Genomic DNA, 16,741 nt, shown 5'->3' with positions numbered 1-16,741 from the left:
CCTGCAATAGGAATTATATGGTGTCACATATATGACGGTCTTTTAAAGATTTACTGTGGATTAAACTAAAGCTATATATATAGAATATTAGTTTTCATTACAACTACTATGCTACAAAAGAAATGGATTAAAAAACCCCACATACTGTAGCTTACACACACAACATAAAATACACTGGTCTATTTTATGCCTCTTTTCAGGCTGTTTTTAGGCATTTCTGTAACAGGCTGAGTGGCCATTTTCTTATCCCTCAGTTCTTTGCGTTTACTTACCTAATTAAAGCAACGGAATATACGCATGATCCGTAAAGACAAACAGTATTCTTAATTAGATATGTAACATGACTAAATGAAGGTAGACAAATATTTCCAGCCTTCCATAAGCCTAACAGGAAATCAAACCACGTATTAGTAGGGAGGCATTTTGCACTGCATTTATATAATCAAAGGTACATTTAACAGCTATTAACAACAGAGATCCTCATTTGTTTTTCGCCTTGTTTACGGGCCTTCAGAATAAGAAAGAAAACAAGATCATATATCATGGCCTTCCAGAAACATTACGACTTCCTTTTATTCACAGCAGTTAAGAGTAAACGGAAAATTCATTTAATGTAAAACAAAGCAACATAATTCTGCTAATGCCAACCTCTACTTTCACTTTTTTAACTGTTCATTGAAGAAAATGCTGAACCCTCTGGGGCACCGAGTGCATGCTACTGGCCAGGGACCTTCCAAATTACTTCTTGCATAGAGAGAGGAAATGACCTCTCCAGACACAATATGAAGAAATACCAAGAAAATCTTGGCCAGGTGATAACAGGAACATAACTCTCTCAAGCCAGCAGAAGGAAAATTCATTTTAAAGCATTTGTCTTTCATTCTGCATCAACTAATACATGTCCTAAAATGCCAAGAGCAGTAAAACACTCAAAAAGTTGCACCAAGTGAACCTTAGGGAGGTCTGATAAACCTCGTGGCACAGAAATGAAGGCCTGTATTTATAACTACCCACCACACTTCCAAGTTCATCGTACTCAAAAAGTAAAGGTAACACCAGCCTTCAGCAATTCCAGAGCAAAGCTCTGAAGCAGTGTATTTTCACAAACAGGAATATATATTATGTTTTGTGCTTATCTGAATGCTTTCTACACTGAACTGTATCGGCTGACTTGTACAATTCCAGTAATTCACCTCTGACCTTACGTCAAAATTGGGAAAAACACTGCATCTCTTGAACTTGGAATAACAAAATAATTTCACTGGGAGGGACCTCTGGAGGTCTCAGATCCAACCCCGCTGCTTGCTGCAGGGCTAATGTCAAAGCTGGAGCAGGCTGCTCACAGCTTTGCCCAGTCAGGGCTTGGACATCTTCAAAGACAGAGACTCCAGGGTCTCTCTGGGCACCTGCTCTGCTATTTCACCATCTCCTTATGAAATTTCTTCTCCTGCTGCCCAGGAGGCAGTTTGTTGTCCTAGACTTGCGATCGCAGGCTCTCATCCTTCCACTGGGCACCCCCATGAAGAGTCTGACTCCATCTTTTCTACAACCACTCATCAGGATGCTGAAGGCTGCAATTAAATCCCCACTGCACCCAGCACAGTCTTCTCCTGGCTGCACGAGCCCAGCTCCCTCGCTGTCCCAGCCAGCGCCCGACCACCTTGGCCAACCTCTACGGGGCTCTCTGCAGTTTCTCAACAACTCTCCTGTGCCGGGGAGCTCAAAACTCAGACTCCAAATGCAGTCTCACAACTACCACCCTGAGCGACAACGTGAGAAACTTGGAACAAATGTCTCCCACGATTCCCACCAAGTATGAAACATGAGCGACGTGAGAAAAACCCTCTCGTTCCAGAGATGTGTCCATCACCATTCTGGAGTAAGCACTGAACTCCTACCCTTTTACCTCCAAGGAAATTTCTTGCCCTGATTAGCTACTTCAAAAGCCCTGTCCCACATCTCACAGCTCAACACAGCTCCTGGTAATACTTTTTTCTTCTCTTTAGAAACAACTGCCTTCTGCTACCTTTGGTAGCTCTGCAATGAGTACATTGTTCAATATGTAGAAGACCTGACCACTATCTTACATACATATCTGGTTTTGGATGTTTTTATTTTGCGCTCCATGACATTGCACTCCTTTTCCTGACTGGATCCCAACCTCAACCTCAGTATAATTCTGCAGGGACCTACCTTCAAGGCTTGCAGCACAAAACTCACAACTGATCTCGACTTCTGGAAGATGCAGCATCAGTGAAGATGCAGTATCAAGAATGCTAGCAGTGCACATGCACTTTTATTTGCAAGTGGGATTGATTTCCCTGTCCAATAAATCTTGACCCCCCCCACTGACTTTCCTCAGATGAGGGAAAACTGCTTCTGTGTTTGAACTTTTAGTCTACATTTCCCCAGGAGAACTAAACTCTTCGAAGTTCACATTTTCACTTAGCTTTAGCTACGGATACTTTTCCTGTGATGATTCTCTAATGTCCGTCACAGCGGAGGTGCTTTCAACAAGGAAAATGGCTGACACTACATTTTCAACCACATGCAGAGAATCACCAGTTCCTCCCCTTAAAAAACAAAAAACAACAAAAAACCCCAACAAACCAAACGATCGTCCTTTGATATTGCTCACTGCTTTGGGACCAATCTCATACACATTAATTATTTAGGAACTCCTAAATCAAAGAAAGACTATTAAGATGGACAGCGACAAAGCATCTTCCCCAAGAAAAACATTTCAGAACGCTTCAGGAGATTGAGGAGTAAGTTATTTTTTTGTTCATTCTTTTCCTGTTTTTTTTTTTTTTTTTCTTCAACAGCAGCCATATCCTATTGATTTTGTCTCATTTTTACCTCTAGAAAAAAACAAACCTTCTGAGATAAGCATATGATGTGACCCCAGTTTGACTGCCTGTGTATTCGCTTAAATTTTGACTTTACTGTCTTGGAATAAACACTAAGCGAATGGAACAGAAATTAAATTATACTCATCAAAAGCAAAGCACTAAAACACAAACTTAAAATATGAAGGAACACACATACTCCGAAGGAATGGTTCCTTGGTTGATCCTTTTTTTTGTCTGAATGCATCATAAAAGAAGTTATGTTTCATTACTGAAAAAACATTTTGGCTTCTTTCATGGTTGCAAAGAACGGTAATTAAGACTGTCAAGAAAACACATCGAACAGCTGTATATTGTTAACAAAAGCACCATTATATGACTGCTCTGAAAAAACCTGGCAATTTAAACATTCACATTTCCTAGAAGTTAGATATTTTTCCAAGCTCCAGTAGATACCAAAAAATGTTTTTTTCTATAAATTTTGGTTGTGTATCAGTCATATTTCAAGCCAGCAGGATGGTTCTAGTTTATGAACACATCCACATACATAAGGAGAAGCGGATGGCAGTATCAAAGCTTCGCCAATTGAAAACTGACTCACTGAAAAAAAAAAACCCAAATTAAGCTACTTTTTAAGCCAGAGTTAGTTGAAGTTTTCTTAGACTGCAGGTATGCCTGAAAACCAAAGAAAGACAGAGTAATCCTTCCAGCTTGCACTGAAAAGGACCATTAAGGAATACTTACTCATCGAAGATCAGGTCTGGTGCAAAATAGAGGAACTGGCTGTTTGTATGTTTGTACGATCTCCAACTCAAGGCAAACGATGACAGACACATCCATGAATACTGAATTAAAGTAATTTGGTCCTCGAGAGGCAAGTTTCTAAATCCTAGAGATCAAACCAGAAAATACTCGTGAACTACATTGCGCTCTACAAGGGTTGGCCAAACCAGCCCTGAATACATTGCTCATTATTTTTCTAGTATTAACGAACAAGATCAACACTCCCACAAAGTATACTTCTGAAGAAAAAAAAAAAACCCACCTTAATTTTTCATTCCAGTGATAAAATACGGTTTCTTCTTAGGAGGCTATTATTCAAAATGAAAGCTTTTTAAATACCGACCACAGACATATGAAACAAACATTACATAAATCAAAAAAACCAACAATCTTCTCTCAGATGTTCATCTCACACCCCCCTGCGAGGATTTTCAACACAGCCCACAGATTAAAGATGCAATTTGTCAAGCAAAGAGTTCATTAAGCTAAAAGAAACACCGTTCACCAAATGCCTCGTGGTCCTACCTGGAAGTATCTTTGCCCACTTCACCACCTGAATCATCTGCTTGCCCGCCAGGCGGTTTAAAGTGGAAAGCAGGTACTCCGCTGTGTCTGGCTTCGAACTGTCATACCCTGCATACACGATCTCCGGTTCAATGCTTTCAAGGATCTTAACAGGAGAGGGAGTAAGTGCTGGTGAGATAGCAGACATGTGGGGGACAAGTGCTGTGTTTACAGAGGGCTCAGTCACGGGCGCGATGTACGTCGTCCCTTCCTCGGGGCTCCTGCCGCTGCTGCGGCTGCTCCTCGTGCATCCCTTTCAATTTCCCCAACTTTTTGGACTTGCGGGCTGTGAAGATGAGCAGCACAAGAACCAAGTCAGTACAGAAAGCCGGCGTAACCCTGGCTTTATAGAAAATGGAAGCAAAAGTATCATCTCAAAGTTCTCAAGTGAAACAGGTGCACAGCCTTAAGAAACACCTCACCACCCGCTGCATCATGACACTGGAAAAAGGACCAAAGGACACATGTAAGCTCATTTTCATTGCTTTACTGGACGTTTTTATAAGTGACAGGATGTCCAGTATCTATCTCCATACAGACATGCATAAAACATCCTAGTTACTGTGGTCAGTGCCGATTAAACATTTCAGAAGTTTACTTGTCTTGTAGCTTAAATGAATCACTTATCACATACAATTCTGCAATTCATGTTCTCCATTGCATTTGGTCATCAAAAGAAATCCCCCTCGCAATGCCTAAAATTAGCAGACTCGGAGCCCTCCTAAGCTTTTGAGTCCAAGTACCCACCATTTTGAACAGCCTAAGCTAGTCAAATCCCTTTGCTTTTGCTGCTTTAATACTTCCATAAGCTCTTCCATAAGAGCTTCGTTCCCTTCTCTTGAGTAGTTCTGAAATAATGCTAAAAATATTTACCCAGTTAAAGAAAAAACACTGAGCCTCATGTAACACCTTTCTCACTGCTATCAACATTTCTCTAATGCTTTGCCTTCCTTTTTTTTTTTCCTTTTCTTTTTTTCTTTAATGCTACCCTCCCTACTTTTCTTTTCGAAGTATTCTTAGAAGACAGCAATGCTAGTGTGCTTCCACTCTTTGCAGAGATGCCAGCCATTCTCTGCGGGTTGCCTTCCCAACTTTGCCATGTGAAGCACAGATACATAAGCAGGCAGAAAGCCCTGCTCCCACCCCAGCAAAATGACCTTGTAGGGTGAGGAAAGAATCAGAAATAAAAAGCAAGACAATTAAGTCAAAAAAACACACACAAAACCCACAAACCATCGTCTCCCTTTTCACGAAAAAGCTAACTAAAATAATCTTTAAAATCAATAAATAAGGAACTAAATTTAAACTTTCGCAGCTCTTTCAGAGTAACTTCTCTCAAATGTAGTCTTTCTTACCTATCTGCACGCAGCTAAAACCCTTGTCTGGACTTTTATTTTCCTGTCTCTTGATTATTGCAACATCCCTTTTACCGGCATCAGTAAATACAGGTCTATCTCCCTACTTAGATTACTACTGCAAACACCCTTCTTAGTCCACTGCCCTGTCCCAAGTCTATCTCCTCGAGTTTTTTCCCCGTCATCAACTCCCCTCCCTATCTTTCCTTAAATATAGTGCTGCTTCTGCAGTTTCAGGATCCTTTCTGGCCAACCTCCATCTCAACCCCTCCTCTCTTCTCCATTGTCGAAACGTTCACTTCCACTCCAGCTCAGCACGCCATGCCACTGCCTCCTGGGAAGTCTTCAAAGCTTGCTTTATGTGCTTCTTCCTACTCCTCTTACTACAGTGCAGAAAACTCCCCACAAAGATCCACAGAACTACCTCATTACTCTTCTATGAACTCCTTAAAACCCACGTTTTAAGAAAACCCTCCTCAACAGCAGAGCTGCTGTTGCCCCGAGACCATTGCTGGCGACAGCAGCCATTAGTGCTTTACCGTTTCCTTGAAACTGGGGCTGCCTGCCCAGAGCCAGCGGCTGCTACCGAGCTCGCAGCGCCTGCGAGGCAGGATACAGACGCCCAGGGTCCAGGACAATGCACGCCCAAGTGCAACAATAGCCTGTTGTTTTCCACGCTTCCTTGCTGGGACAGTACCTTGAACTCTGAGGAGCTGGCTCATCCCAAGATCCAAAAGAAAAGCTGGTTTGTTAGGATAAACATGGGACATTGCTGTAGAAAACAGCAACGTTACCACTCATACACAAGAGCTTGAAGGTGCCCAGTCAAACAGCCGCTCCTTGACTATCATCTTCAAAACCCGAATACAAGTCATTACTAATGCAGCACGTATTGCACTGAGCAGTAAGTGCAAAATCTGAACATCAGTTTCGTGCCGTTTGCATCGCACAATGAAAGAAGGATCTTCCTGGGTGATTTCAGCATCAACATCGCTCAGGAGATTTACAGAGAACTTCAGAGATCTTTGTGTAATTTTCACCACTTTTCCTTCAGAGAGCTGGACAACATTTCATTAATTCACCTACAGCATGTATGTATGCTGTCAACAATTTCTTAATTTCTCTATGCCTGCAAACATCCAGACCAAGTGAGGCGGGTTGAATTTTTTAATAAAAGGATTAGATATGCAAACAAAAATGTGACGGTCCTAATAAAATCTAGTTTAAAATTGTGTTGTTCAACTACCCACATATAGTTAACAAAAACTTCCTAATTACTTGAAGCATTAGCACAGATTACATAGGGAAACAGAGGAATCGCTGTCATTTGAGGTTATAAGGAAGAGGCGAGACAAGTATCTGTCAGGAAAGGTTTCACCGCAGCTGATTCTGTCCCAAGAGACAGGTCAGACGAGAAGACCCTTATAAAAGTCACTTCCAATCCTATTTCTTACTTTTCTATTATGAAACTCCTAAAAAAGTTTATTCAAACAATGAAGGACAACTGAAGGATTTTTCATCCTCCGGTGCATCAAGTTACATGGATGCTGACATCCATTCTTAAAGATGCAATTTCCATTCCTGGTACCCAAAAAGCCATTTTACAAAGCAGCAGCTGATCAGACATTTTGTTAAATAAGCTTTTTCCTCATTCTGCAAAATAAAACGGAGGGAGTTACAGGCAAAGCAGACAACTCTGACAAATTTAATTCTGAGAAGTAAGTGAAAATGCTGCTGTTCCCCACTTGGTGCAGTAGCACCTACATGACGACGTCCTGGTGAAATCACTGCGAGCATTAAATACAGTTTGCATTGATCTTAGAAAGGCAAAGCTGAACTTACACATTTTTCAACAAAATCAATCCCAAAAGCAAAGCAAGGATGGCCAAGTTCGGCAGAATACCTGATGATGAATTAACAGGCTAGTGGCCACTGAAAAGAGAGTTTAAAAATAAGCCTGAAGGAGTGGACAGAGATTAGTGTTTGCTGTTAGTATTCATTAAGTTTTATCAGGCACTGTTTTTTTCCTGTTATCAAAACAGGACTAAAAATAAAGAACTTTACATATCTTTCATGTTTGCAGAGGGAAAAAAAAAAAGCATTCTTACCATAACTACACCAGAATAAGAAATGTATTGGTTTACCAAGTCCATCAAGTATCTAGCAACACAGATAACTGATTACATATTTATTAAGACATAATCTTGTATGTTCTATTCTCTTAAGAGTTTTTTATTAAAAGAAAAAAGAAATTAACATTCTTCCATGTATAATACTGGCATAAAAACGTGTTTTAGTTTCATTTTCTTCCATTATAATGCCTTTAAAATGAAGCTGAGAAAAACATTACTGCTTGACAGTCATGTTTACAGTGAAGAAAACTGTATTTTTCATTTGGCTTCATGCCAGTGCTGTAGCTCAACTGGTTTGGTAACTCCCACAGAAACCAACAACTAAAGATTAAATACAAACTCCGAGCAGTACATACTCCGAGTCGGTCTTTTGAAGCTGTTTTTCACATTTGCTCTCTAACTGCAATACCAACTATAAAACCCACAAAACCACCTCTGAATCGGTGGGTAAAAGCCGTGCTCACCAGGACTGCCGCGTGGAAAGTCACAGGCTCTCCCTGCAGACCAGGGGATGGGGCACGCGTGGGGCATTTCACGTGGCAAAGCTGAAGTCTGAAGCCTTTTCGGGGTTAGGGCAAGACTTTCTTCCAAACGGCTGCACAGCCAGTGACTGCATATTATTTCTAATTGCAGGACTTCTTGCCCCTCCTGTTCAGCGTTATTGCAGCCAGGATATCATATTATAATCCTTGTATTTTTAAATCATCTGAGATAGAGTAATAGTTGAAGAAAAACAAATGATAGTGAAAGACACGCTGCAGATATACCTGAGGTTAACACCTCAAATATCTGACACAACTTTTGTTGAGTAAGTATTTTAAAAGGTCTTGTACATTGCAATAAAAATAATGAAAAATTAGGTGAAGCATCTGAAAAGTCACATAAAGTTGGACTTTAAAAAGGCATGTCCAACAGACCTCCTCGGTAGCTCTAACAGTAAATTACAGTATAACAGAAGAATAAATAAGCTACAAGTCTGATCACAAATAGCAGTCCCTGTTCCTCTGGAAGCAACGGGCAAAGTTTTACCTGGATTTAATATGAGTAGGCCCGTGTCCAACATGTTCAAAAAAACCCCTGCACATTCTGCAAAACCACACGTTGTTCCACGTGCTTGGAAGACCTCAACGAGAGCAGCCTGCAAACACCAGCTTGCTTATCACCCTCAAAGCCAGTCCCACCTGCCTAGAAAGGGACGATGGCATCGCTGCGGAGGCACTGAGGAAGGCTGAGATGCCATATTAAAATCAGTTTAACACCGTCTTGAGCACTGTTACGCCTGTAAGGCTCATTAATACCTTTCCCCCCTTACTACAGCCTCAGTCTTATGATCTAGCAAAAAGACGGGACTTAATCATTTGAAAACAGCTCTTGGCAGGAGACTGGGGTGAATTCAGATTTGGACAACTGGTTCCTTAGTATTGACCCTTCATCTGTAAGACTCCTGTCACAGAGCCGAAACAGGGAGGCCTGAGATTTCAGGATCGAGAGCATTCGTGCCATCTGTAAAACACTGAATAGGACTTCTGGTCATCTGCAACAGTGAATGCTACTCTAGATCAAATAACAGAACATTAACTGGATGTGACCCTATTGTAAATTGTTTTCTGAATACAAATTAATGTCAACATCAGCTACAAATCCAATTTTTAAAGGTTAAGTTTAAGGGTTTAGGTAGTTACAAGACAGGTAAGCTACTATGTGCTCTTTTTAAAAATACCATAGTAAACTTACACATGCTATACAAGTTGGGTCTAGAGGGAGCTAATCTAGACTCCCTTTGTCCCCAGGGAATATATACAAATTAAGTTATGGACTCCACACAGCCACACATCTGATATTAATTTTGAGCCTATGAAAAATAGTTAATTTTCATGAGCATTATCGTTAAAAAAATGGGATCCAAAAATGCCAAAGAACAAAATGCTATCAACAGAAGATAAAAGAACCCATAAATATTACGATTTAACTCAGCAGTTTTATAGCAGAGTAGTATCTTGTTTGCAGAATTGTATCAGTGTTCAAATTTAGCAAATGAACAGTCTAAAATGCTCTGCAAATTCATGCTCTAAAGCGAAATCTGAAGTTTAGAAAATTATCCATAGTTCTACGTCGAGTGAATTACAAGACTTGCAGTGATAATCCCCTGGAATCAGATTTTGTTTTAAAAAGATGATATTCAGAGCTTGCCTTGCTGCCTATCAAAAAAACATTATTTGCATAGCTAAAGACATGATACAGTATAGCTTTATTTATCACACATGTAAAGCTGTGCCAAAGCCAGGACCAAACTGATCCTGACCCAACAGATCTTTATTCTATCCATGTTGCAGAACATATTTGAATCGGTAAGTGATATCAAAAGCACACGATAAGAACATATGATACCGCTCGTGTAAGCGAAGAACATAAGCGGAAGGAAAGGGGAAACCAAAATGGACACAGCTCAGAACACAGAAAGCAATGGAGGTTTAAAGAAGGGGTAAAGGAGAAGAAGAGAAAGCAGCAATTTGAGCAAATACATGTAAAAGACTCCAAAGGATCAAGCTGCCAATTCTTCCCTTGAGGCAGCTCTAACAGTTTTTGGTAGACTCTCCTCTGAGCCCTCACCAAGCATACACACTTTGTCGCTTGCTTCCACCTTTGTATAGACAAATGCTCCATCAAAATGCCACTTTTTCCTCCTCTGAATCTTTTCATCATGTTTGCCTGGTGCCTTTGCCTCACTTACTTCAGTGAGCTGACATCTGTTCTCATTAGCTATTTTACTGCTACCACAAATAATGTTTCCCTTCCCCCAAATCTGTTGTATCTTGACATATATGAAAATTTTGAGCTATCTTGGTACAGACATTTCTTCACTTAAGTGTCTAGCACAATGGATATGAGATTTTGCTGAGAAATTTCTAGATAATAATACAGACATTTTTTATATATATATACACACACACGCATATGCACGCAAATACATGGAATAAAGTGAAAAGCAGTAATGCAAACAAGATCTTACAGCAGCATCCCATTTGTTCTACAAAGTGCATTCAGGCACTTCATTCTTTGTCGCTTTATTCTTCAGGAAACAACGAAGGGAGCAACCAAGCCAGGACCCTAAAGCTTCCATAAACCAACTACCCACTTTGGGAAGCAAACCACTGCTTTTCAGGTAGAGCTGCGGTAGATGAAGAACCTCTAAATGTGCCCCCGAGCGTTGTCCCATGTGTAAGAGGTAGGGCCAGGTACAAATCTGGGAGACACACGGACAAGTGCATGAGTCACTGGTTTGACTGGACAGACCAAGGGGAGGAAGCAAATGAAAAGCAGCTACTGCAGCAGGGGACAAGTTGTACAGGGACTTAAAAGGAGAACAGAAAAGATTACTTTATCCTGTAAGACACGCTACCAAAAAGACTTTGCTCTTGCAAAGCAGTGGCCTTTCAAAGGTGATTTCTGCAGTGGCATTTGGGATATGCTGAAGTGACCAAGTAGTTTGTCTGAATATACAAAGAAAGGAAGACTACTGCTGGTGAGGAAGAAAAGAAAGGTCCCACCTTCACAGAGCAAAATAAATTTTAAAATCAGTTTCTGACAACTGTGACCCAGAGGAGATAGAAAGCGATAGAAAATGGTATCACTTGCCGTGAGCCTGAGGAATCAGTATAGTTTAATTAACAAAGCAATGAAAATTTCCTAGTTTCTTATCCTCCACCAGCAGAAGCAAGCTTTTACTGGAGAATAAGCTCAAAGCCAATGACTGAATTCAGCAGAATGAAATGGTAGGCATAACTGAAATAATAACATAGTTTGGCATTGCCAACATCATTCACAACTGCTTACTAATTAATAAGTAACACTTTAATCTGACAGGATTGGACAGCTTAAAGACAAGGAATAAACGTGCGTGAAGTCTGATCTATGGGTATGTCACATTTTATTTGCCTTCGGTCAGACCCTGCAAAGATCCAGGTACATCCATAAATGTAATTCTTGTTCTTGGTTCACAATCAGTATACCAAAAAGGGAGGTACAGCACAGACGAAGGAAAGAGCTTCTAATTCACATTTTAATCTACATAATTGTACACTATTTTCATTGTGTTCATTTAAACATATTTTGGTCTTTATCCTAGTTGGTTTTAAACTACTAATAAAACTGACTGTAACTAGGTAAATATTTCCTGCTTATTGCTTTGTTTACTTATACGACAATTTCAGAGGTGTTTGCATTTTGTTTTGTTTGGAACAGATCCTAATATACAATGCAGTGCAATGCTGCTCCACAACAGCACTGTAAAGCACAGAAACAATACATGTGAAGCAGTTTATCCTTTTGCTTTGAGCAGGATCAACTATACTTTGCCCAACCCAGTATGTTACTAACGTCCAATAAAGGGAATTCCGCAATATCCCCCATCTTCCTCCAACATCTAACCCACTCAGTTTTCCCCCAACATCTCCAATGTCACATCACTTTTTCTGCAGTAGAGTTGATTTCCCTTCATCATTCCCCCAGTGGCCATAAAGAACAACTTATAATTCTTTCCCCTCTTTTACACCACTTTTTGTATTGAAAGACTGGTATCATGGCCTTCTTAATATGTTTCTCTCTTCTACACTAAAATAAATTGAGTTTCTTCAACTCTTCCTTACAGATTTATGTTTTTTTCTAAGCTTCTTATTATACTTGTTCTTCCTTGGGCGGTCTCTAGTCTGTATACACCTTTCTTCAGGCCACGATATGAAATTTCAGGAAGGAAGATTCAGTTAGGTGTTAAGGCAAACTTCTAAATGTAAAAGTCTGTGAAAAACTGGAATAGGTTATCAAGGGACACAGCAGAGACTTCCACACTGGAGATCTTCAAGAAGAGATGAGAGACGTGTCTGTCAGGAAGGACACCGGTACCACTAACCCTACCAACCAGCAGAGGAACGTAGGTGACAACTTCATAAGGTTGCCCTATCCCCACCACCCTGACCAGCAGTGCTGAAAACCAGACACAACCATCAGGCCCACACTTGCCAGCTCTGACAAGAACAGAATAATGCCTTACTCTCGAACGAGGCTTGCCTATTTTTGCAACAATTTTACCTTGCTGACTCTAAATTTAACCTACAATCATCATGCAACCATGCTTCTTACTTCACTGCAGTCTCTAAACAGCTGCTCTCAGGTATTTCATTCTTGCACACCCCAACTTGCACTGTCAGCATAACCCTCTGGACATCGTGTTGGTTTCAGACACTAGAACTGAAGATGCTTTTGAATTCTGATTCCGGCCACAGAGGAGAATTTCCAAATCTGTAGATTTACGTATTTACTCTCTACTTTGTTATGCAAGTAATTAGTAAAATTGCAGACCCAGAACTGACCCTCAACAGGACCCTACTTCAGATGCTGTTCCAGTGTGACAGCAAACCACTCACAGCTACTTTTGGAGAATGCTATTTCAAGTAATTACATGCCCACTTAACGAGAAATCTTAGCCTATTTTCATGAGAATTCTGCATTTCCTTCTGATTATACTTATGGCTAGAGATACTGAGCGGTGAAATACAAACACCTACAGGGAGGTGGCACCTCACGACAGCGCTTGCACACATCTCATGGAACAGACACGGTTCCTCTGCAGTGCGCTGGCTTTTGCACGCAGGATTCAGGATGGTGGATCCATAGCCACGGAGGTCTGCTTCCAGGGATGGCCTTTGTAGCACGGATAAAAGAAACAGCCTTGCAAAGACAGGACAGAAGCCATCACAGTTGCTTCAGAAAAACTAAGGTGAAAGCCCAGATCAAATCTTGCATATTTTGAGGTCTGACTCAATGATGAAGCTCAGGTTACCTACTTGTCTCATGAGTGGGACAGCGATGTCCACAGCAATCAAGAAGGGAAGGCACTGGGGAGGGTTCGGGTACGAGACAGAGGGAATTAATCCCTTTTTTAGCCGTGCTGAGCTTCAGGCTCTGCATTCGTGAAGAGATAGCAGACAAAAGTGACAAAAGAAAGCTGAGTTCCAAAGTGCATTTTACAGGAATATTTAGGTTGTCAGGGAAAATGTCTAACACATTTGCTTGTTTCTCAGCAATCCTCAAAGTGATAATTAATTGAAAAATAACAGTTTCATAGGGGTACTCCTCCCCGTGTGGGAACAACTTTTACCAAATGCCAATTAGTGGTTTCCTGTTAAAATCAAATCAAGCTGTTTTTGATAAAGCTTTTTAATGAGAAATGGCTAAAGTATGAAAATTTCCCCCACATATATTTCATATAAAATCCCAAACTGACATAATACAGTCTCACAGCTAACATTTTTGGTATATAAAACTCCCTCTTGTACTTCTTCATTAATTTCAAAAGAAATGTATTTACTAAATATTTAAATCACCCAATAAACAAAGCCTTAAAAAAAGCTTACAAAAGAAAATTATAATGTTGATGAAAGCCTATCTTAATCAGTCCTTTTCAGATGCTCCCAAAACTCGTATTTTACTGATTATTTATTCATTCTTCAAATGTATGGCAAATTCAATGATTTTTGAGCTAAGCGTTGTCTACTAAATGCATCAGTAGTTTTGACTATTCATCAAATAGATTTAAAGACTAGCAGTAAAATACCAGCAACGAACGTGAAGAGCAGGTCACCTACAATTCCAGTATTTGTCACCTACAACTCTAGGACACCCGCAGCAATGAATCATCAGCAGCTTGAACTGCTAGCATTGGTAATAATTTGGTTAAAAACAAAGTTAGGGAAACTTTGGAGAACAGATTTTGAAATCTTCCACTGTACCAGACTGAATGCTCTTGGCTATGATCACTGGTTTCTGCCTGGTGCCAAGCGACAACCTTCCTCCCAAGACACCCATTCCCATCCAACCTTCTGCAGGCGTTCCTCGTCCAAGTCTTCTCTCTTGCTTTTATTTGGGTTGATACCCAATGCTAAGTCTGTTCCATGATTTATACGCCCTTCATCCTGATCATAACACTGAGCCATCTCGATTGCCCCTGATACAGTCCCGTAGACACTTACTGCGTGTGAAATTTCCTCTTTTTATTTACATTGGGGACATAGGTACTCAACAAACTTTTCAGAGTTTTTCAGAAGCATCGATAAGCAAGCTCTGCCGCAGCCCCTCTCATCCCGTATCCTGAGTGCTCACGCTTCCACTCCATGCTAAAGAGTGTGCCACACTTTAAATGCTTCATTTTTGTTCTTGCACTACTACTACTAGAACTCAGCTTGGTAAGCGCTGCACTTCCCTCTGCGGTCTTTCTGGTTACGTTGTAACGCACCACATGCCCACTTGTATTTTTCCCAAGTAACAAAAATGTTGAGATACTTCGTCTCCTCACCTGTATGGATTTCCATATCCCCAGTTTTTATCAACTCAGATTTCTCTCCAATGACCTTATTTCTAATGCTGCTGGTCTGTCCCTCATCTTCTAGAAATCACCTGTCCCGCTTCCCGGAACAGCAACGCTATCTGTGAAATACAAGCTGGCTGTTTATCTTCTGCAGTCGTCTCAGCCATATTTTTCACCATCCAGTTCATGAGTAGTCATTAAAAAAAAAAAAGAATACAACCATGTTAATTTCCTGCTTTAATAAATCACCTTGAACATTAGTGAAACACCCTGTATGTGATATTAACCACCTTTCCAGGGAAAATGCAACTCTGCAATATTACCCATATGTATGATCTGAGTCATGCAACGGAGTATCTCTCTGCGACCAACAGCGTGGCACATTTCTAAATTCTCCTGAAGTTGAAGTAGTTGTGTATGAAATGCCAGTAATGACTAAAATTGACACACACCTCTCTAAGAGGATGTCTAAGTGACATGCCTGAAAATGTGCTTGGTCCATGAGCAGACAGGCCCAGAAGCCACAGGCGAGTTTCCTCAGCTCTTTCTTGCCAGTATGACAACTGCATGATTTTGAGGGCAGGAATGTTGTCCCACATCAGTATCTTCTTTACTCCCTACTGACAAATCCCCTTACTGTCCCTTCAGGGTGGACTGGTCTTGTGAGTTTAGGTTCTACAGTCTTCCTCCTCTTGCACCTTCTGCAGGGATATTATGCAGGGAAGATGATTTCCATTACTAAAACGTTACAGCGTTGGGGGAAATGGGAAAAGCGATGGCAGAGAACCACAAAGCACACAGATCACCAGCACCAATTTGCAGGAAGATGTGTGGTACTGGGTGGCTCAGGAACACTCCAACCGGTGCCTTCACCTTGCCTTCCTCTTTGTTAAACACCACCTTCTTGCCTGTTGTGTATTTCTAAAGCTTAAATGTGCTCAACATTTCCTTCATAACCTGCTGTGGATTGTTATTTCTATTAACATCGAACTCCAAAGTCTGCTCTTTGAGCTGGGTATCTCTGCCACTTCTCACACTAATTTTAGCAAAACACAGATACTAAAAATGGAAAGGCATTCACTTGGGAATTGGTGGGGAATAAAGCAGGAAACAAGATTCAAAACGAAATGCAAGTTACTAAGGTAATTCTGAAACAAAGAACATATGAGAGGACAAGGGGAAAGAACAACACAGTCACGTGTTAAGGCACAATCTGGGATTGAATAAATTTTCCTTGTGACGTTACTGGAGTAAACCACAGCTCTAGAGTCAAATTAAAACCTGTGAAGTGCCACAGTAGCAGACAATCAAAAAAACAACACAATGTCAGAAGAAGGAGCACATGACTTGCATAGTCTTAGCATCACTGCTTCTTCAAAACATACTGTCACACAGAAGACAGAGCTACAGAATAGCTCATTCAATGAAGATCAGTGATGTCAAAATCTAAAAAGTCTTTTTGTACACGGAAATAACATCTTCACATTTTTTTGATTTGCACACAGATTATCTAGCTTAACTCCACTTACCTAATATTAATCATAGGCTGGAAGAGACCTGGGACAGTCGCACGATCCATCCTCCTGCTCAGACCAGAGCCAACCGTACCCTCATCACTCCTGACAATGTTTGTCTTATCTGATCGTTACAACGCCCAATGACAGATCATCATACAGGCTGGATTGATGGGCCGAGGCC

General features: G+C 40.7%; 1 protein-coding gene across 1 annotated transcript in view; it reads right to left on the bottom strand.

Moving 5' to 3' along the window:
- Nucleotides 1–14,672, bottom strand: part of LOC104079167 (mineralocorticoid receptor-like) — a 30,894-nt gene extending 16,222 nt beyond the window's left edge. Inside the window, 5 exon segments of the mRNA XM_009581099.1 lie at nucleotides 3,594–3,738; nucleotides 4,158–4,417; nucleotides 4,419–4,482; nucleotides 4,619–4,637; nucleotides 14,556–14,672. Of these exon segments, the coding sequence (XP_009579394.1) occupies nucleotides 3,594–3,738; nucleotides 4,158–4,417; nucleotides 4,419–4,482; nucleotides 4,619–4,637; nucleotides 14,556–14,672 (605 nt within the window).
- Nucleotides 14,673–16,741: the final 2,069 nt, after the last annotated feature.

Source organism: Fulmarus glacialis, unplaced genomic scaffold, assembly GCF_000690835.1.
Source record: "Fulmarus glacialis isolate BGI_N327 unplaced genomic scaffold, ASM69083v1 scaffold15337, whole genome shotgun sequence".
In the NCBI taxonomy this organism is placed as follows: Eukaryota; Metazoa; Chordata; class Aves; order Procellariiformes; family Procellariidae; genus Fulmarus; species Fulmarus glacialis.
Note: the sequence above shows the minus strand (reverse complement) of the source record. Positions and strands in the feature narration are given on the sequence as shown.